Source organism: Colius striatus, chromosome 1, assembly GCF_028858725.1.
Source record: "Colius striatus isolate bColStr4 chromosome 1, bColStr4.1.hap1, whole genome shotgun sequence".
In the NCBI taxonomy this organism is placed as follows: Eukaryota; Metazoa; Chordata; class Aves; order Coliiformes; family Coliidae; genus Colius; species Colius striatus.
Genome location: NC_084759.1, coordinates 70153750 through 70175948, shown reverse-complemented (window position 1 = coordinate 70175948; position 22199 = coordinate 70153750). Strand labels below are relative to the sequence as shown.

Below are 22199 nucleotides of genomic sequence, written 5' to 3'. Positions count from 1 at the left end.
CACTGTTTACAGTGATGTGATGCCAAATTCAGTGCTGTGCAGTGAAAGATGGTGGAGGCTGTAAGTAATAGCAGCAGCTTTACTTTCCCATTTATCCAGTGTTAAGTCATAATATGAAGTGTTGAGTTTCACATTGAAGTAGGAGGATTTTTTTCCTCAGGGCTTGGATCTTTGTAAAATTAACTACCAGTTGTAATGAGTAATTCCTGTGATCTGACAAAACATACCATCTCTCCACTTGTAAAATAGGGATGAGAGCACAAAAGCATTTAGTTTCACGAAAGCTCTCAAGTTCTACTTCAATTTGATCCTTGAGTGTTATTTGAGGACTTGGTAAAGCAGAGCAAAATCTCCTGCAGGTGAAGATACTGTAGACTATTTTGTTCTGAACAGGCGCTGTTGCAGAACAGAGGAGGATCAGGGTTAAATCATACTTCCTCATACCTTCTCTATTTGCAGTTTGATCCGTGCTCAAACATTTCAGGTCTTTCTCTGATTTCTGCATGTGCCCCCCGCCCCTTCCCCAATTGACCTGAGAATTACAGAATGGCAGAAGGGAGTGATTTTGACCAGCCAATGTTTTGAATCCTATTTTCTCCCCTCTTTCATGTTCTTATAGTTTCCAGGTGGTAATAGTCCAAAGATTGTGCAGGTCTTGAAAGCTAATGGTTGTAGACTAGGTGCAGTTCAGTATTGTGAAAGCCTGAGTTAAAATAAATTCTAGCTATACATTCTTATTAGAATAGCAGAGGAAGCTAAAAAGAGGAAGATGATAAAATGTCACAGAACCATATAGATATATAGACATACAGTAGCAGACCCTCCACTCTCTTAATTTGATTTTTGTTAAACAGTATCAACCCATTTAATTTCCTTGGCTACCTTTGATTTTTAAGTACATTATAGTTACTTGCCATTGCAAAGTAATGGACTCAGATTGCTGTGTGTGCTTCCACTCCTACGCTCTACAAAAGGTCCTTAGTTTTAGGTGGTTTAATTGTTTCAGTTAAATCTAACTACAGAACTGCAAACTAATTTTAAATGGAGAGGAATATAGTATCATTACATCTCATTAACTTTCCTGTCTGATCTGGTTAGTATGCTTTACACGTTCAGTTAAGTTTTTCAACTTAGCTGCATTGTACCCAGGTTTTACTTCGCCATCAGGCACTAGCTGTACTCTCTTCCCAATTCCGTGTGTACATGTGCTGTTAAGGTGTACAGTTGTGCTCTGAAGTTTTATTCTGTGTTTGTTTCTTAATTTTTATTAAACGAAGACCAATATTATAGCAAGTGAAGCTATTACATTATCTTAGTGGAGCATTCCAGTTCCTTACATTTTGGGTAAACTGAGTTTAATTTTATCTTTTGGCATTGATTTAGATGCTTAAGAAGGTTTGAACTTACATAGCAACCTTATAAATGGAGATATGCAAATGTCTGAATAAAGATGTAGTCTTCATAGAACATATGTAGGCTGCATGCCAGAATATTTTGAGTTCTCTCCCAAACACCCTTGACCAAAATTCTGTTACTTGGCTAAGATAGTGAAACTCTCTGAGAGGGAAGTAAAGATATCATAGCAATTTTTAGGAATTTTGTTAAACCGTGTTGTACTGCTTAAAGAACAATTGTTGAATCATTCTAGAGAAAAGATACAGTACTTTTCTTTCTTGACTGCAGTCTTTTAAATGCAGCATGCTTACTTTTTTTTTTTTCCCCTACATCTAGGCCTTGTTTGTAGCCTCTAAGCTAAAGATATTTGATCATCTGAAAGCTAAAGGTCCACAGAAGGCTGTGGATATTGCAAGTGAGCTTGGAACCTCTGTATGTGGAACAGAAAGACTCCTTGATGCATGTGCTGCTCTTGGATTGCTGGAGAAAACACCACAAGGTGATTAATTTCGTCTTCCAACTGCATATAATACTGAAAGTCCCACAGGGTTGGAAGAGATGCTTTGAAGGTCAAAGGGTCTGACTTGATAATTGTGGGTTACTTGGATTTGGGGGAAAGGGGAATGGATTGTTGCTTCTTTGCTTTCATTATAAGTAACTGGAGTTGTTTCATTTGGAGGCTTCTAACGAAAACATTGATATCTCCTTTGAGGAATCCTTACATTGCTTTTGCTCTCTGGATGTGGTACTGCACAAATTTCTAAGAAGTTATGTGGGCAGTCCCTGGGAGCTGTGTAGCAGCTCAGATGTGTCATCTGTATTCAGGCCACAACAATCCCAGGCAATGCTACAGGCTTGGGGATATATGGCTAGAAAGCTACCCAAAGGATAAAGACCTGGGGTTGTTGGTTGACAGAAGCCTGAATTTGAGCCAGCAGTGTGCCCAGGTGGCCAAGAAGGCCAATGGCCTCCTGGCTTGTATCAGAAACAGTGTGACCAGGAGGGCCAGGGACATGATTGTCCCCTTGTACTCGGCACTGGTGAGGCCAGACCTCGAATATTGTGCCCAGTTCTTGGCCCCTCATTACAAGAAGGACATTGAGGCACTCAAGCATATCCAGAGATGGGCAATGAAGCTGGTGAAGGGTCTGGAGAACAAATCTGAGGAGCGGCTGAGGGAACTAGGATTGTTTAGCCTGGAGAAGAGAAGGCTGAGGGGAGACTTTATCTCTCTTCAACTACCTGGAAGGAAGGGGGTTGGTCTCTTTTCCCAAGTTACAAGCAATCGGACAAGAAGAAAAGTCTCCAAGGGAGGTTTACATTGGATATTAGGAGAAATTTCTTCACTGAAAGAGTTGTCAAGAGTTGGAACAGGCTGCCCCGTGAGGTGACTTGAGTCACCATGAATAAATACATTGAGGTATTTAAAAGCTGTGTGTTAGGTATGGTGCTGAGGGACATGGTTTTGTAGTGGATATGTTAGTGTTAGATTAATGGTTTGACTCAATGATCTTAAGGGTCTGTTCCAACCTAAATGATTCTATGATACTATTTAAAATAAGGACCAAATTCCATTCTGTACTGCAGCAATACAGAGTTACAATCTTCAGAGAATCAGGATTTTAACAAGGAGAGCTGTAGAATGTGTCCCTCTTCATAGACAACAGCTGGAATTTTAGTACACCAAACTGGAACAGTGCTTGAAGTGAGGGAGTTAGTATTGATTTTAGCTTTTTCAGTCTGTATTATGTAGTTACAAGTTTCCATATGTGTCACATAATAAGATTTGAAGTGCCAAGGAAAGGAAATAAAGGAGGCTTTCAACTCTTAAAGGACAAGACCAAGGAGAAAGCCCTAAAGGTGAAACGTAATGAAGAACGCTTGAATTTAAGGGAAGGAGAAGCCATAACCTAAAGAAAAAGGTAGTAAAAAATGATAAACTTCTAATACTCTCCCTTGAATAGTAAGTGTCTAAATGAAGTACTCTGGTTTAAAAATAAAAATAGTCTTATCTGTATCTTCCAGCATCTAAATTCTTTTTATAAATTAAGTACTTGCTTCTTTGAGAAGACTTTTAGAATTATTTCATAGAAATCTTTGCATAGAAAATATGATCACAATATCAGGATTTTCTAGCTGATTAATAGCCACACTGGAAAAGATGCCTTCAGATTTCACATGACAGTTGCACTGAAACAAAGCCAGTTAGGATTGTTTTCTTCCCATAAGGTTACAGTAATACAGATTCAGCAAATACCTACCTGACCTCAGATGGTGAATACTCACTTCATGGCTACATTATCCATTCTAATGACCACCTTTGGCCTCTCTTCACAAATTTGGAGTCTGCAGTCAAAGAAGGCAAGAGGCAGAATCATCAAGCCTTTGGAAAGAAAGCAGAGGATTTATTTAAGGTAATATAAACTCTTACTGGTATCAGAACCAGCTGTGACAAGCCCAGAACTGATTTCAGAGCAAATGGAGACCGAGACGTGTAAGAAAGAAGCTTAGTCTCAGAAATGGTAGAAACACGATGCAACTCCCTAGTCCTAGGCTTTTGTTCCTTTCACCTTTAGGCTCTAAAGTGATGGAGCAGTCACAGAATATACTGGGAAAATTGAGTGCTGATGAAAATTCTCTGGCCAAAGCATTACCTGTCCAGCTAACACACACTCAGAACAACCTCTGGGCCTGTCACATTTACTCTTATGTGTCTTTTTTATAACACCAAATAGTATCTTAACACATGTACACTCTGTCCTTATGGGATGCCCATCACTTAGTAGTGATGTGCATCCAGTTCAGTCTGCGTTGACTGGGTAATTAAAGCTGTTTTCAAAGTCACTTTGTGTTGAAGTGGAGAAGTTGCGGTAGAGAAGGGATCTAATCTCTCTTGCATACAAAGCTACAAATGTTTATGCTTCAAGCTGATATGTATTGTTATGAATTGTAATCCTTGTTTCCATCTGTTTCTGTCTCTAGCATTCCTTTTACAATACTAACCCAGATGCATGTGTTCAGGCTGGAGAATCACTTAGGGTTTTAACTAGCCTAACGTGTCAGTTATCCACCTGGTGAAGGTTGATGGACATAAATATATGTGCCTGATTAAGGAGAGGACTAGGAAGAGTGAGCAGAATGTCAAGACTCATCTCTGACAGCAGTGCTGGCTTGAAGTGTATGTCAGAGTACATCCTAAGGCTCTTAATTTGTAGTTGGTTTCTAGGTGCTGGTGAAGCCAGTCTGTATCCCTCATACGCTTGATGGAATGAATTATAAGGACTTTTGGAGACTTTAAAAGGTCTTGTTAGGCTAACGTTAGTGCTTAGATTACTTTGAGACACACTGCTGAAAAATGTCTGTGTGATCAGAATTTTTGAGAGGATGCAAAAATATGCTTGTCAGTACATTGAAACAGCAGAGCACTTAGATGAGCAACTAGTCAATGTCGCTTCTAACTGACCTTATAATTTTAGAATTCTAATGTTAATGCTGTGCACCTGCTGCCTTGGTTGTATGTAGCTTTAAGTAACAAAATTAACCATATTTTCCCTTTTTAGGACTACTATCACAGCCAGGAGGTGAAGCAACGTTTTATGGCTGCCATGCACAGCATCGCTCGCCTGACAGCAAGAGATGTGGCTACAGCATTTGATCTTTCATGCTTTAAATCTGCTTGTGATTTAGGAGGTAGTGCCTGTAATTGAACAGGGAATTAAATTAAAGGGAAAAGCTTGATTTCAGTTCATATTTCATTATTTAAAGCAAATGTGTATTTTTTACTAGAACTGCAGTAATATTACCTACTGCTGTTTTTCTGGTATTGTACTGTCAGAATAAAAGGACTGGCTGCAGTTAACAGAAGGGAGAGTTACTTAAATGGTATTTGAGCAGTTTGAAATCGGTGAATGTCACAATCCACTTGACAGCAGAATGGTGTTTTGTGGCTCAGATGGTAGAATATTGGCCTAGGGGCTTCATTTTCAACTGTGCTGTTGTTGTCCTTTGTGTCTAAGATTTTCAAAAGTATTGCAGGATTTATTTCTGAATCCTTCTATATTGGGTTGTCAAACACTGCACTGCTAGAACAAAAAGATTTTATTGTTTGATAATTGACTTGTTTTCTGTGGAGTTTTAATTATTAATATTGAAGAAGACCAGTAAAATGTTGCAGACCAATGATACACTAGAAGAAAACTGTTGTTAGTGTCTGCTTTTGCCCTGTGCCTTGAGTTGCACAGAGGGAGTGTTATTACATAGGGAAGGATCCGCTGACAAAAGAACAATTTATTTAGTGCCAGGGGAGGTGAACAGCATGCTGGAGGAATTAACACAATGCTTGTGCAACCTTTGCCAGTTGTGCAGACTCCCAAGTCTTTACCATGCCTATCCTTCACTATGCTGGAGGGTATTTGTCTAACTTCATATATCTGTGCTTTGTAAATGGGAAATAATTACAGTGCTCTTCATCCACAGATTACAAGACCTTGCCATTTATTAACATTCTTCTACCCCAAAAAATAGACCCTGAGATACTGGTACCAAAAGGTCACATTAGCAATTCTATGACAGTAAGGAACTGTGCCTGCATTCCCCAAGCTGTAAAGTGCATTGGGTGTCCACGAGGAAGTGCTATTGCTCACGTTAATTGTGGAGGCGACTGTCTGTCTCTAATTGTGATCTGACATCTCTCTTTAAAAAAAAAGGCCATATATAATACTAAAAAGTTTGGGAGAAATGCTGTGAGAAAAGACTTGGCTTTTATTTTTTTTTTTAACTTTCTACAGGTTGCACTGGTGCTCTGGCTTATGAGTTAGTAAAAATATACCCAAATCTCAATGTCACAGTATTTGACCTTCCAGAAGTCATTGCAAACACCTCATACCTTCAGCCGTCAGGACAACACACACCTCCAGTGACGTTTGTATCCGGTAAATGTAACACATGATATTTTGTCTTATTTCTGTTATCTTGGAGCACAAAGCAGGATCTTTTGCTGCAGAAAATGGTGTGCTACCCTGCTCCAATCTCAAACATTTATCATAGTAAGAAGCAATGTAGGCTTACCCATGCTGAATGGGGACATGGTATTTATCAAGCCTGTGGAGATAAAAACAAGCTGGCTATGGTTGGAAAATGTGGATAAAAAATAGGAATTAATAGGTTTTGAGTACTACTGAGAGTAGAGGCTGTATGTCCTTGTTTCGGGCTTTTTCCTTCCCAGGCAAGATTAACATGGTAGCTACGAAGGACTTTGTCTCCTTCCTTGCTTTAGGCTTTCTTTCCATTTTCTTACCTGTGATCTGCTCTTCACTTTAACTATGCTTTCTTTATATGCAAATCAGTGCATACCTATACCTGTTGGTTCTTGTTTCTTTCTTTACTTCTGCTGAAGCTCTTGGTTCCTCTGCAATATTTTAGTTTCATTTTGTAGGAATGTACTCTGTGGTTTCTGTAGTAATATACTAACTCTGCTTTCCAACAGGTGACTTCTTCAAGGATAATATTCCAGAAGCAGATCTTTACATCCTTTCACGTGTTCTTCATGACTGGCCTGATGAAAAGATACAAGTGCTGTTAAGCAAGATATCATCTGCTTGCAAACCAGGTAAGTTTTTTTCATCTTGTGGGCTTAAGAGTGCATGTTAATGCATAAACATCACAAGTAATCCTAAGTAGGTTATATTTTTAAAAGCATATTTTTATGTGAAATCATAGTAGCCTTTGCTTGAATATCTATCCTTGCCTTATGGTAATGCTTACTAAGAAGAAAAGGAGACAAAGCTGATAATTAAACTAAATCAAATAAGCCCTTACCATGGTTGAAACTTCCCATATAAGTGCATCATCTTCCCTGTCTCTGCTGTGCCCAGTCTTTTTTACTGACCCCTATAACATCAAATAACTAAGTATGTCTTTATCTCTATACATACAGGTAGTCTCAATAAAGTTGCTCTAGCTAAATCAAGAAGCAGCAGTTTCTTTTGCTAGGTTTTGCTGCCTCAGTAGCATCCAGAATATGATGAGTTCAGCACTACATCATGCAGAGATTTCTTGAGAAATATGTAGCCTCCTCTGCTTTCTTCTACATTTGAAGCATAAAATATCTGACATTGGAGTGGATCAACCCCAACTCCTTGAAGGACTACAAAAACTAAACTGTGTGAATAAAAGCGTTGTCCAGATGCTGCTTGAACTGTGACAGGCTTGGTGCTGTGACTACTTCCCTGGGGAGCCTGCTCCAGTGACTGACCACCCCTCTGTGAAAAGCCTTTTCCTAATGTCCAATCTAAACTTCCCCTGACACAGCATCATTCCATTATCTTGTGTCTTATCGCTGGTCGCCAGAGAGAGATTAGCACTTCCTCCTCCACTGCCCCTCTTGAAGTTGTAGATGGTGATGAAGTCACCCTTCAGCCTTCTCTTTCCCAGGTTGAACAAACCCAAGTTACCAGCTGCCCCTCCTAAATTTTGTCTTTAAGGCCTTTCACCATCTTGGTTGCCTTCCTCTAGACACCCTTTAATAGTTTGACCTTCTTACACTGAGGTGCCAAAACTGCCCACAGCACTCAAGGGCCGCACCAGTGCAGTGTAAGGTGGAACAATCGCCTCCCTTGACTGACTGTGCTTGATGCACCCCAGGGCATGGTTGGCCCTCTTGGCTGCCAGGGCACACAGAATGGTAAGAGTTAGAAGGGACCTCTAGAGATCATTCAGTCCAACCCCCCTGCTACGCAGGTCCACCTAAAACAGACCACACAGGAACATGTCCAAGCAGGTTTTGAAAACCTTCAGAGAAGGAGACTCCCCAACCTGTCTGAGCAGCCTGTGCTTCATCACCCTCACAGGAAAGGTTTTCCTTAAGTGGAACTTCTTGTGTTCCAGCTTGTGTCTGTTACCCCTTGTCCTATCAGTGGACAGACACTACAGAAAAAAAGTGTTGCCCCAGTGTAACCCCTTAATTCATAAGGATTAACTGTCACTATGGCGTTTGTTTCCTAGCAGAGCATTCAAAATTAGATGTAGGCCACAAAAGGAAATCCTGTTTATAAATTCTGAAATAAATTGTAGGTAGCAGTCTCAATCTTACTATGCAAAGGCTGGGGTATGACAAATGCTTACAGAAGTTGCTTGGTTCAAAGCGAAACAAGACTTGAGTTTAAGGGCATAGTCAGGAAGTGATCTGAACTTCACTGGAGACGGTGCTCTAAATTTTCCCTTCTTTTTGAGAGTTAAATGGTTGCTTCTAGGAAGAGATTACTAAAAGTAAAGATCTGTCACTGATTCCCACTGGAGACCGTTAAAACACTAGTCTGAGGGACCTCTAACTGTCTCTGAATGAAACACTGAAAACTTGAGACTAGAAATACTTTACTGAACCATTTTTGGTTGTTTTGGAAATGCAGGAAATGCCTTGCTACTGGCAGAAATTGTGCTTGACGAGCAGAAGACGCACCCTCCTAGAGCTGTCCTACAGTCCCTCAGTATGACTGAAGGCAAGCAGAGAAGTGGCTCAGAATATAAACAGCTACTGGAGAAATACGGATTTGCAGATGTACAAATTAAGATCACAGGAAACTTATTAGATGTTGTTTTATGCTCCAGGAAGAATCTGTCACCATAGTGTGCCCAGAAGCAAACTGAGATGCTAATTTTTTACAGCTCTTGTTGTAAAAACACATCAGCTGGAACATATTGTCAGTTTAGGATCATTTCGACTCTTTTTTTTTTCTGAAGCATAATTGTTACAGGCTTTGAACAGAAGTTGGACTGCAGCTTTTGCAGGAGTGAGTTTCTGTGCATTTAAAAACTGTCTGGAGCAGGAAGAAATGCTAGTCCTCTTTCACTTTTCTGTGGGGCTTTACTGAAAAGCATCTCGAGGATACCCTTTTTTAACCATTTTTTCCACAGGCAAAAGTGAAAATAGGACAAAGCTTAAACATGTTTCTACAGCAGCTGTAATGTCACAGAGAAACATTAACAGCCTCTGACCTCCAGCCACAGGATGTACCCACACAGGCTGTAGTTGAGAGCTGTTCCTATCTGTTCCTGTCAGTTTGGGGTTTTTCTGGATATGGTTAAATGGGCCATATATGCTTTCTGTCTCATTACTTGAGATGAGACTTGGGATTTATGTATAAATTCTTAAAAAAAAAAATACAAGTTTCTTCAAGTTTGAGTCTTTAATTGGAGAAGTACATTCTGTATCCCAAGTCTTTTTGTCACTGTCACTTCTCTTAGTGTTTATTTTTTTTCCTGATACTTAATTGATATTTATTTTTCCTATTTAAAATGTACTTTGTAGTGGAAGCCGTCCTGGAGATTAAAGTTGCACTTTCAAACTATCTTCATCAGTTGTGAGTTTCTTGCCTGTCACACTTCTACAGCAATAATCCCTTAGGACACTGTGAAAGAGACTGTGCTCATAGAAAGAGTTGATGAGCAAGGTCAAGAGTCACATCCGCCTGGCAGACTCTGTCTTATGTTACTTAATCAGAAGTTACTTTGCTCTTTAAGCACTGAGTAAAGAAGTGCCACAGTGGTTCAATTCATTGAGAAAACATTCTTACTACAGAGCACTTCAGCTGCTGAAAATCAGGGAAATGTCAGCTTTTACCACATTGGGGGTTTTAAGTGTTAGCAGAAGATTTTTACAAATGGAAATTTGACCCATCTCCTCTGTATGGGTATTTAAAGACATAAGGAAAAATATTCAAAACTGAATAAACTTAAGATGTTCTTTTTTCCATATTGACATGAAGCTTGTCACTACACTTAAGTTTGTATTTTAAGAGACTCATTCAATTGGATGTTTCTCACCTCATCAGCTACTATAAACTGAGTCAGAAAGTCTTAATCCTAAAGTTGGTACACCTGTAACTGTCAGAGGCTTTAAAACTGTGCCTCCAAGTGCTATGTATCTGACTGTAAAACATGAATAGAAGGTTCTTGGCTACTGTACAGCCTCAGCGTACTCTGTGATTAAAGAACAACACAAAGCATTAGTCCCTTGGGCATGGTGTCTGTGGTAATGCGCTGCAGCTTTGCACTCTCAGGATAATTAAGCATCAGAGCAGGTTGCCCAGAGAGGTTGTGGAATCTGAGTCCTTGGAGGTTTGAAGATCTGAGAACAAAGCCCTGAACAAGCTGAGTGGACTGTTGAGCTGCCTGTCTGTGTGGGAGGTTGGACTAGAGATCTCCTGCTGTCCAGTTGGGCCCAAGCTGTTCTATAATCATTTGATGTAGCGCAGTAACCTGAGAAATTATAAACTTGTCTTTTCTCATTAATGTCTAAAGTTTTTTGTCGCAGTTGCTCTGGAGAAAGCTGGTATCTTTTGCTGGCAGGTAGAAGAGCTGGATTTAATGATGTTACACTGAAAAGACTTCCTGAGCAATTGGCATAACTGAGGAAAATTTGGGTCTGTTCACTAGTCAAGACATGAAGAGTGAGTAGGCTGAGTTCTAAAATTCAAATGATTTTCTAATACTAAAGCTTGTAGGTTTTGTATGGCTTTTTGTGAAGGTGACATACAGCTCTGCCTTCTAGAGGATGCTGTCTTTTACCCACATTCTGCCTTAAGAATGGTATAGAAGAAATGTGATGCACAGTAAACCATTTGAGGTGGAGAACTGTGAGGGTTAGCAGAATGGTAGATGGAAAAACTTAAGAATTTCTGCACTTGCTCACTGAATATTGATGTAAGAATGCTTGAGGAATACAGAGAAGTTAGTAATAAAGAGACACAACTGGGTTGGCTATCCTAACTCAATCCTTTCTATATCAGTTGTTGACCTTGTTACATCTGTTGACAGAAATTGTGCCTGAAGTACAAAAGGTTATGAAGAGCTACTCAGTGGCTAAGCCCCTCTGTGTGAGCTCTCAGTGGATGTGTCACCTCACTTTGAGATAGTGAAAGTACTTAATGTGGGGTTTTGGGTTCTTTTGGAGGAGGGGTTGTTTGGTGGTTTGGTGGTTTTTGGGTTTTTTTTAAAAGAAAAAAAAAAAACCTTGGGAGGGCTAGCACTTTACTACATTTACTGCCTAGTCCTTTGGCTGGGAATTAGATCCTTACTAAACAATAATCACAGAATGGTAGAGACTAGAAGGGACTTCTAAAGATATCTAGTCCAACTGCCCTGTTAAAACAGGTCCACCTAGGTCAGATCACACAAGAACATGTCCAGCTGGGTTTTGAAAACCTCCAGAGAAGGAGACTCCACACCCTCCCTGGGCAGCCTGTGCCAGGGCACCCTCACAGTAAAGAAGTTCTTTCTTATGTTTAAATGGAACTTTTTGTGTTCCAGCTTTTATCCATTACCCCTAATCCTGTCACTAGACACTACAGAAAAAAGTATTGCCCTGTCCTCTTGACATACACCTTATAAATATTAATGAGATCCCCTCTGTCTCCCCTAGACTAAACAGCCCCAGTTCCCACAGCTTTTCCTCATAAAGAAGATGCTTTGGTCACCTGATCATCTTGGTGGCCCTGCACTGGACTCTCACCTGAAGTTCTCTGTCCCTCTTGAGCTGGGGAGCCCAGAACTGGACACAGTTGAGGCCACATGAGGACCCACCAGGGCAGAGTAGAGGGGGAACAGAATCTCCCTTGAAATGCTGGCCACACTCCTCTTGATGTATCCCAGGATGCCATTGGCCTTCTTGGCTACGAAGGCACATTGCTGGCTTGTGGTTAGTTTATTATCAATCAGGACTTCCAGATCTCTCTCAGCAGAGCTGCTCTCCAGCAGGTCAACCCCCAGCCTGTACTGGTGCATGGGGTTGTTCCTTCCCAGGTACAGGACTCAGCACTTGTCCTTGTTGAACCTCATGAGGTTCCTCTCTGCCCAACTCTGAAGTCAGTCGAGATCCCACTGAATGGCAGCACAGCCCTCTGGGGAATCAGCCAGTCCTCCCAGTTTGGTGTCATCAGCCAACTTGCTGAGGGAACACTCTGTCCCTCATCCAGGTCGCTGATGAAGATTTTGAACAAGACTGGCCCCAGAATCGATCCCTGTGGAACTCCACCAGCTACAGGCCTCCAACTCAGATAATCACAGAATCTCAAGGATTGGAAGGGACCTCAAAAGATCATCTAGTCCAACCCCTCTGGATGCCCTAGAGTAGGTCAGACAGGAACTCATCCAGGTCTGGATAAAAATTACTTTCAGAGAAGACTGCGATGACCATTAATTTTTCTCTCACAAAATCATGGCCAAAATTTCTTCATCTGCTTCCTGAATGGCTTGAAAGTTTGTTCTGTTTTCAGTCTCTCTCAGGAAAAAGAATTCATTTACATTAGTAAATCTTCATTAACTGTAGAGATATTTTTTTTCTTTCTCCCTATACTAACTTAAGTTGCTGTGTCTCATTTTTGAAGGCATTCTTTCCACACTGGTTGTGCTCTCTGGGTATGTATTTCCAGATTACTCTGATGTTATCTGAGCGTCCCAAATGACTTTCTGTGACAAATTATAATGATCACTCTATTGGTGTCCTTTCAGTGTACAAGCTGTAAGAGAATGGTGACTTGGAAATGGTAGTACTGCATTACTCTAGTTAGCAATGTTTTCTGTGTAGCTAGAAACAGGAATTCCCAGGTCTCTGGTGAAGGCAGAAGAGAATAACATGGGAATAAGAGAGGGGAATACACACTGAACCATAATAAATGATCTTCATCACTCTGACTTCAGATACCTAAATATTAGGCATTCAAATCACCAAGTCACCATGAGCTCTCCAATGAGCAGAAAAATAGGGATTTACAGAGAATGATTTGTCTCACCTATCTGTGAAAGGAAATTTCCTCGTTTTCCTAAGAGAAGTGATTATACATCTCATAGGAGATAGAGCATATTTAAAAGAGCTAGCTGAAATACAGCTATCTATGGATGACTGAATTAGGGTAGAAGAGTCCCACTGGAGAGAGAATGTAGGTTCAGGCTCACCTCAGACATGCTTGGCTAATCCTCTGTGGAGCAAACCTGTGTCATTAGTTCATCAGAGGATAGGTGGCTTGAACTTGAATTTATTAAGGTGACTGATGATACAGGGATGAAACAGGTCCTTATTAATAAGCTGTCAAAAGGACTTTCATGACTCCTGATAGTCAACACTGACATTTCAGACAGCAATTCTGTCCATAGATCTCAGTCTTCTCTCTAAGAAACTGCAGCGTTATGCTTAATTTACTTTTTATTATTTGGCAGACATCTGAGGTGTGGGGGTAGGAATGGCTCTGAGGAGACTGATTGCCTTAAGGGTCAAAAGGAACAGATGTTATGCAGCACTTAGTACTACTAAAACCACTGTAAAATGCAGACATTTGAGCAGAGTTGGTGGCCTCCTATCCCCACTGTGTCAAGAGAAACCACCACATAAGATGCAAGGCCAGAAGACAATGAGTAAAACAGTGCTGGTTTTGTCAGTAGCTCTGTCTTCTCTTCCCTTTCCCCTCATGGGTCTGAAGATGGAGGAAGAAGCTGTATGTAAACACGATCATTTAATTTCTGCTTGCATCCCTCAGTCAGTCCCACCACAAAGACCTGAGTTCCTACAGAAATAGTGCACAACATTGACTTATTTGCTTCTGTAGTGCTCACCATCCACTCTATTGTCTGCTTGGCACCATTTCAATATGAATGTGAAGCAGCAATGTATCCCAGAGAGGTGTAACTATTATTCCTGTCCTACCATTTTCCATAATGCTCAAGCCAAGTGTACAGGAGTCATCCCCTCTTCCCCTGAAACTAGAGGCATGACGTGAAGTGTTTGATCTCTCTGTAGTGTTGAAGGGTTGTTCCTGTTTTTTTGTGAGAGGAGTGTATTATCACAGAATCATAGAATGGTCAGGGTTATAAGGGACCTTTAGAGGTCATCTAGTCCAACCTCCCCTGCCAAAGCAGGTCCACCTAGATCAGGTCACATAGGAACACATCCAGGTAGGTTTTGAAAACCTCCAGAGAAGGAGACTCCACACCCTCCCTGGGCAGCCTGTGCCAGGGCTCCCTCACCTGAACAGTTAAATAGTTTTTCCTTATGTTTAAATGGAACTGTTTGTGTTCCAGCTCTTTTCCATTACCCCATGTCCTGTCATCGGACACAGCAGAAAAAAGTGATGCCCCAACCTCCTGACATTACTTGCTTTATAGTAGGTTAGTCATTTAATACCAGAGCAAATCCATAAACAAAATCACGTCTTGTAGTTTGCACCCTTATATATGGTAGCTGAAATTCTCTTCCTTGATACTGTTGCATGCATTTGTTTTTAAATTAGGCTGTGGGATTTTGCTGGCTGAAATGGTATTGGATGATGAGAAGAAGAACAGGAGCACAGCTCTGCTGCAGTCTTTGAATATGCTTGTGCAGACAGAAGGAAAGGAGAGAAGTGGCTCTGAATATCGAGCGTTACTGGAGCAACACGGATTCACAAATGTCAAAATCAGATTGACAGGAAATTTGTTAGATGTTGTTCTCTGTGTTAAGACCTACGAAAAATAAATGGACTTAGTAGTAATATCGGGATATCTACGACTATGTTTGATGTTTTGTACTTAGGAAAGTACATTCTCAGTTTACCTTCAATATCATAAATATTTCCCATCAATATCATGTCAGCTTTCTGATGTTACTTTAAAAAAGAGCAAGAGAAATTGATTGCATGATGCCACAAAATTCTGGCATCATTTGGTGGTGGTGATACTGTGGCTCCACAACACTCGTAGTACCCCCACAAACAAGTCTTCAACCACAAATGGTAGCAGCAGCCCTACAGCAGCATTCACATTGCTGAGAAATCAGTTTCTTCATATTGATGTAATTAGAATAGTCCAGGTTTTAGATCAGCACACTGTTCCCCTGACCCAGAAGGTTAATGCAGGTATTGTCTCAATACTCACTCTCCGTTTTAATGTAATTTTATGTTACACTACTGTAAATAAAGAAACTTTCTCTAATGAAGTCTGGAAACTGCTACTGCAATGGCATAGTCAAAATTGGAAAAAGAAATGGAGCAGGAGCAGGAGAGTCAAGACAGACTCCTCTGCCTTCTACAAGGCTTCTGGAAAAAAAGAGCAGTTGTATAAAAGCACAAGTTTCACCAATGATTATTATGGGAGATGAAATGTGGGGGCACCACATTTGGTACATCATCCTCCTCCTTTTTGGGCTTACTTACTTTATCCAGCTGGAAGCAGAACATCAGATTGGATAAGAACAAAAAAGGAAAAAAATATGCAGAAACAGAAGGAAAAGCATGGTGCTAAAGAGAAAAGGATTTCCATCAGTCAGACATATCAGAGCTTCCAAGGTGAATGGGACAGCACAGCTATTGATCACAAAAGCTGCATGTATTTTATCTTCATTTTCCAAATCACCAACACTTCACAGAGACTCAGAATATGAAGTTATCTTGTAATCATTTGGAAAATGTTATGGGGGAAAAAAATCTCAGCCTTGCACACACTGTGTTTTGCTCTGAAGAGTATTAACATTCAGTTGGGAGCTTTTTTCTAGAAGAAAAATACTACAGTAAGCTGTGTGTGCTTGTCTGAGAATATACCTCACAGCCTTTCATTAATTACATTTCAAATATGGCTCAGTAACACTACATGTGCCTAACCCTATGACAGGACAGAAGTCACTTTGCTGTATGTATTGTGATTTAGAATATGAAAGAGCACATAATTTACTTTGTATGTTTTGACATGCAAAAAAAAAAGGTAAAGTAAAGCACAGTCTGTTTTACTAGAGCTGGGACAAAGGCTGCGCCTGGCACATCCTGTTCTCACAACACGCCTTCCAAGAGAAATGGTCTCATGTTGAAATCCTGCAAAGGACCTACATGTAGTGGTTTGTAGCTACTGCAGTTTCATGGTTCATCAGTCATCCATGTAAAAAATAAAAACTCTGGCCTTATTTACTTGGTAGGAAGCACCTATTAAAAGTGAAACCAACAACAAAAGGTGCGTGTGAACTAACGCACTCCAACTAGAACAATTTTAAGGCCTACTATTAAAAAGAATAGGTATAATTTCAGATGGAAGTTTGGCCATTAGGAGCAAAATTTCACTTATCACATACAAGAAAATTAGCAGAAAAATAGCAGAAATTACACACAGACTGGCCCTGCCTTGGTGTAGGGGTAGAGGCCCTGCCTTTGGGTACCTGCTCAGGTACTCTGTAGTTCACAGCATCTGACTTGAGTGCCCAAACAAGAAGCCAGGATCATCCTCCCCCATTGTTCCTCTAGGAAATCAGAGTTATGTTTTTGTCATTTAATTGTCTTGGATCACTTCAGCGATGGACAGAAACGCCTGCAAAGGTGATTTGACACCAGTGGGGCAACAGAACCTGGAAATGAGAAGGTGCCTCCCATCGGAGTTACTCTAAGGGTGGTGAGCTGGGAGCAAAACCCAGTGGTGTCCCTGCATTGGGCCCTGTGTAGAGCTATCCTGCACTGGCGTCGAGCAGTTAGTGCTGAACTGGATTCCCCGGTTGCACGGCTGTGCCCCCGTGCTCCCCACTGCCATTGCCTCGCAAGCTGCTTCGTGTCTGGCCACGCCGTTTCTGCCAGGGGTGACCTGTTGGGTCGTATAGGCTCCTCTGCACCCCAGCCGTGAACAACACAAAGCCACGGCGGAAAACGCTTCAGAGAGCGACAGATGTGGTAAAAATAACGTTGTGAACAACACAGATTGTGTGCTGCGAGGCCGGGACAGGCGGATTCCTCCGCGGCGCCGGGCTCAGGCGGCGGCCAGCGCCGGCAGCGGCTCGGTCCGGTGGCAGGCGGCCGGCGACGCGGCGCTGCGCCACTGGCGCCGCAGGGGCGGGGGCGTGCGGGCTGACGCAGGGAGGGAGGGAGCAAGGGAAAGCCGCACCCCCCCGCGCGCCGTAACCGCCGCCCTGGAGCGACCCGCACCCCCACAGCCCCGGGCAGAGAGGCCCCGCCTCTGGGGCGGCGCGGCCAATGGGAGCTCGGGGGGCGGGCCCGGCGGAGCCCGACATTTAGCTCATGCGCGGCGGCGGTCCCGCCCTTTCGGCTTGAGCGGCAGCGGCGTCTCTCTCCCGGCAGCTCACGGCGCGGCGCGAACATGGCGGACCAGGCCATCTCCTTTCTCAAGGACTTTTTGGCGGGCGGTGTCGCCGCTGCCATCAGCAAGACTGCGGTGGCGCCCATCGAGCGTGTCAAGCTCTTGCTCCAGGTTAGCGGCGCTTCCGAGGCCGGCGAGAGCGGAGAGCCGGGGCGGAAGGGGCCCGGTCGCTTTCAGCCGTTGGCGGCCGCCGAGGCCCACGCGGGCCGGGTCTGGCCGGGCCGGGGATGGGGGGGGGCGGAAAGAGGGGTTGCGGGCGCGCGCGCTGCTCCCGCGGAACAAAGGGCGCGCGCGAGGCGGCGGCACGGCGGCTGCCGGCGGGGAGGTCACGTGGGCGGCGGGCGCGCGAGGCGGCGACTGCCGGCGGGAAGGGAAAGCCGGTTCCGCTATGCGGGGCGCGGCCTGGTGGGGGGCGGGCGTGAGGTGCTGAGGAGGGGGGGAACGACACGACGGCGGGGGAGGGGCGAGGAGGCGGCTCCCGGTGTCACTTCCTCCCGTCCCGCTCCTCGTGTCGTGCGCGCAGAGGGCGAGGGAAGGAGGGCGGCAGAGCGCCGCCATCTTGGTGACCTTTCCGTGTCGGCGCGGCCGAGCCGCGTATTGGCCCCGCAGCGGAGCGGGGCGGCGCCCGGTGTGACCCGGGCGGGGCGGGCTCGCACCCCAAGGTGACTCGCGTGACCTTCGCGGGCCGCAGCGGCCCCGAAATCGCCGGGACGGAACCGGGGAAGCGGCTTCCGGTCTCCTCTCCGGCGCAACCTCTCGCCCCCGCCGGTTGAAGCCCTCCCGGCAGCTCGCTTAGCCCGTTCCAGTTCCCCGTCACCCCTCCCAACAGGCCCGCTCCTGTCAGCAGGGACTGTCGGCTCTAGGAAGTCCCTGTCTTCACATTCCTTGTGCTTGCCTTTGTATCCTTTTGGTTTTGTGTCAAGTCCTGAACTCTGAAGAACCTGGGAAGCCCTTTTGTGGTTCTTGGGATTGTACAAAGCCTGCTGTATCTACATTTTTTTTCTTTACATACATTTTTAAGGTTTCGTGTTTGTAAAACCTAGCCTTTTAATTATTGGGAATTAACTCTAGTTAACCCTCGAGTTCTTTGGCACTGACCACAGTGTGAGTAAATTACTGTTCTTCTTAGCCTTCAGGCTGACTCAGGAGCTGTTGCTTGGCAGTATGCTGTCACAGCTGGCTTACCACAGTTAACAGAGGCTTAATCTCTCTGCATAACTGCCATCAGGCATTCAGGCCGAACAACTCTTTTGTTTTGCGGTACCAGCAGACCTAAGCCCAGCTGTAGTGTGGGCCTGTTGAGGCATACAGTCAAAATACATGTTTTTGTTTGCAGGTGCAACATGCAAGTAAACAAATTGCTGCCGATAAGCAGTACAAAGGTATCATCGATTGTGTAGTGCGTATTCCAAAGGAGCAAGGAGTGCTGTCTTTCTGGCGAGGAAACTTGGCAAATGTCATCAGATACTTCCCAACTCAAGCTCTCAACTTTGCTTTCAAGGATAAGTATAAGCAGGTGTTCTTGGGAGGTGTAGACAAGCACACTCAGTTCTGGAGGTATTTCGCTGGTAACCTGGCTTCTGGTGGTGCAGCTGGAGCCACTTCCCTCTGCTTTGTCTACCCCTTGGATTTTGCAAGAACCCGTTTGGCTGCTGATGTTGGAAAAGCTGGTGCAGACAGAGAATTCTCTGGTTTAGGGGACTGTCTAGTCAAAATTACCAAGTCTGACGGTCTGCGTGGCTTGTATCAAGGGTTCAATGTCTCTGTCCAAGGCATCATCATCTATAGAGCTGCCTACTTTGGGATCTATGATACAGCAAAAGGTAATGTTTCAGAGAGGGGTCTGATAAACCTTTTGTCAGAGTTGTATTGTCTCATTTATATCCGTTTGTGTGTGTTATTCTGTCTAGTAGCAGTGTGAGGTTGGAGGGGGATATTGGTGCCAATATCAGTGACACTGCAGTGTTCCAGGCAAAACTTGGCCATGTTAATGGCAGCAGACTGCTTTCAAGTACTCTTGGTTTTGTACTTCAAGAAGTTTGGCCCAGTGCCAGCAAAGCGTGTTGGTAACTGTACAGAATTACAATAAGGGGGTTTTCCTTGCAGTGTATTACTGCAGTTATATTGGACCAATTCAGGTGTGTTCAGCAGAATGAGATTGAGCTGTGCCTTCACAAAGCACTTGTTTAAGCTTAATATTTGGGCATAGATTGATACTAGCTTGTAGTTTAATGTCATTTATGGTGCCATTGACTTAGTTTAGTGACACTTATTTGTAAAAAGGCTAGGAAATAAATTTCTTCTCATGGTAGTCTGAAAAGAATCCTTGTACTTAAATGTTGCTTGTTTTGATTACTGAGGAGTTTTTTAAATGATTTTACCACATTTAAACTTTTTCAAGTTTCTTGTTGCAGTTTTGAAAGATGGCTTTACAGTGTTTTGTAATAGTTCCTGTAGTAAAGCAGCTGTCACGCAGCGAGTGAGCTGGAGGAGGACATACAAGATAAAGCTAATTACTTTTTTGTTTGACTGCAGGCATGCTCCCAGATCCCCGAAATACTCACATTGTTATCAGCTGGATGATTGCCCAGACTGTGACTGCTGTGGCTGGTGTGGTCTCCTATCCTTTTGATACAGTGCGGCGTAGAATGATGATGCAGTCAGGTCGCAAAGGAGGTAGGCCATTCATTTGTGCAATTCCTTTAGCAGCATTAACAAAACAGGAGTTTTTCCTGATAATCATCCCTCAGCACTTGCAGTTCCTTACTGCGTGAATCTGATTTAAATCTGTTACATTTAAATGCTGTAAAGAAATGCAGTAGGGCTCAAGTTGTGTTTTTTGTTGGGAGTTACACTGAGGGCTTACCTCCATCGAACATCAAGTGGGCACAGAACTGCCTGTCTCCAACAGCAGATCCAATGAAGGCAATTAGAGGACGGTATATTGCCAGAAAGCAGGCTTAACACTTTTAACACCTTAGCTTTTAATAAGCAGGCAAGCAGATGGGAAGCTTTTGTATTGCCGGAACCAAGTATTGTGTTACAGTCTTAAAATGTAGGTTTGGGATAATCACTGAGAGCTAGAGAGGTGAAGCAAGGCACTTCTGAAAAGCATGTTGGATATGGTTATAGGCGCTAAAAATGTCTCTGCTCTTTTTCTACAGCTGATATCATGTACTCTGGAACGATTGACTGCTGGCGGAAGATTGCAAGGGATGAGGGAGGCAAAGCCTTTTTCAAGGGTGCATGGTCTAATGTTCTCAGAGGCATGGGGGGTGCTTTTGTGCTTGTGCTGTACGATGAATTCAAGAAAGTCATTTAAACAGCCTAACTAGAATGGGAAATAAAAGTTGAGCAGATCATATAGAATAACTACCATTATGGACCATTGACCTTCAAGAAATTCCTGTGAGTCTTATTTATCGGAGCCAGATGATACTTGCAGATGGGGCTGGAAACTGACAAAGAGGACTGATCCATTTCGCAGTAACATGCATGAAGACACTGAATCTGGCAATTCAGTGGTAACTTTCTTTTTGTTTTCCTCAGCAATGAGGAATGAGTGGTGTTGGTGCTGGGTCCAAAGAGACTGGGTCCAATTTAGGCAGAAAAAAAAAAAAATGGTTTGCCTGTGGATCAGTCCCCAGTTTCAAGTCCTATCTCCTAGGACCATAAAATTGTATTTGAAAGTACTCGCTAACAAATCTTGTTATTTTCCACTTGTACCGAAGCACTATGTACCATTTTGCACAGCTGAACATCTAGCAATTTTGTTCTTAAATTGGGGCATTCTGCTGTAAAACAATAAACATACTTACTCTATCTGTGTTGAAATTATTACATAAAAGCCTTGGGAAAGCCTCATTGTTTTGAAAACTTGTTTCAGATAATGATTTCTCTGGTACACTTTACACTGATTTTTTTTCTTTTTAAAGGAATTTAATGAATGTGAAAACTTGGGGGGAGGGGTCAGGAAAGCATGGGTTATACTAATAGAAACCACTCCTTGTGCCTGATAGTGTATGATAGGCTGCTGCAAGTGGCTTTTTGCATGATTCTTGAATTGATTTGCGAGTTTTCAATATGATTTTGAATGAGGAGTTTTCTGTTGTAGTGCTAGAAAAATCCAAAGTCCCAAGGATGGTCAAAAAGTAATACTCTTGCCCTTGGTAAAATATCTGAAAATGAAATTGATAAATCAACATGGCATTCATGCAAAAACCCAGGAGCCTAGTAAATGCCTTCAACTTCTGAGTAACCTATGTATTGTATTGCTGCTGTTTGGGAACGGTGATTGTGCCATTCAGGAGACTGTGGCCTGAGCTGTAGCAGTGGTCTCTATCTCTGCAGAAGGTGAATTTAATTTGAAATACGGCTTGTTCTAAGAGGTAAAGTTTAAGGAATGTGTGAGGGGAATATGTGCTTCTGTGTAGCTGTAAAATATAGCTCAAGGCAGGTCAGCTTTCAATATTGGCTGGTTGATGTGTAGTTTTGGGGCTTGTCAGAAGACCAAAATCTAAATGAATAATTTCTTGTATTGCTATTTGATGTAATGCCTATGTGCCATTCTTCCTATGTACATTATCTTACTTTTGTACTTTAATCTGCAAGGAAAGACACAGCAGGGGGAACCAATGAAGGCAAAAGAGGTGTTCATCTTCCAGTCCTGTTTTTAAGAACTCTCCTGTACCTTAAGAAAGTAGCAGTGTGTC

At 42.9% G+C, this 22199-nt stretch overlaps 2 protein-coding genes across 3 annotated transcripts in view; both read left to right on the top strand.

Moving 5' to 3' along the window:
* The window catches only part of ASMTL (acetylserotonin O-methyltransferase like), a 30801-nt gene extending 15881 nt beyond the window's left edge, over positions 1-14920 (top strand). Inside the window, exons 8-13 of one of the 2 annotated variants that reach the window (XM_061998432.1) lie at positions 1732-1894; positions 3625-3809; positions 4956-5085; positions 6183-6326; positions 6881-7003; positions 14673-14920. In XM_061998432.1, the coding sequence (XP_061854416.1) occupies positions 1732-1894; positions 3625-3809; positions 4956-5085; positions 6183-6326; positions 6881-7003; positions 14673-14896 (969 nt within the window). In that variant the 3' untranslated portion in view covers positions 14897-14920. Of the gene's footprint in view, positions 1-1731; positions 1895-3624; positions 3810-4955; positions 5086-6182; positions 6327-6880; positions 7004-8801; positions 9741-14672 lie in introns of those variants that run through there. The other variant, XM_061998442.1, reaches the window with a different exon arrangement.
* Positions 14921-17429: 2509 nt separating this feature from the next.
* SLC25A6 (solute carrier family 25 member 6) lies at positions 17430-21309 on the top strand. Its single transcript, XM_061998409.1, has 4 exons — positions 17430-17598; positions 18824-19310; positions 20023-20163; positions 20652-21309. Exons 1-4 carry the CDS (start codon positions 17488-17490, stop codon positions 20807-20809), a joined length of 897 nt encoding a protein of 298 aa, XP_061854393.1. The 5' UTR covers positions 17430-17487; the 3' UTR covers positions 20810-21309.
* Positions 21310-22199: the final 890 nt, after the last annotated feature.

What these genes read in the sequence shown, in the direction of transcription:
- SLC25A6 (XM_061998409.1), top strand. Translation starts at nt 17,488, where the DNA reads ATGGCGGACCAGGCCATCTCCTTTCTCAAGGACTTTTTGGCGGGCGGT. An exon ending in GTGTCAAGCTCTTGCTCCAG is followed by an intron (nt 17,599 to 18,823) that starts GTTAGCGGCGCT and finishes TTTTGTTTGCAG; the next exon opens with GTGCAACATGCAAGTAAACA. An exon ending in GATCTATGATACAGCAAAAG is followed by an intron (nt 19,311 to 20,022) that starts GTAATGTTTCAG and finishes GTTTGACTGCAG; the next exon opens with GCATGCTCCCAGATCCCCGA.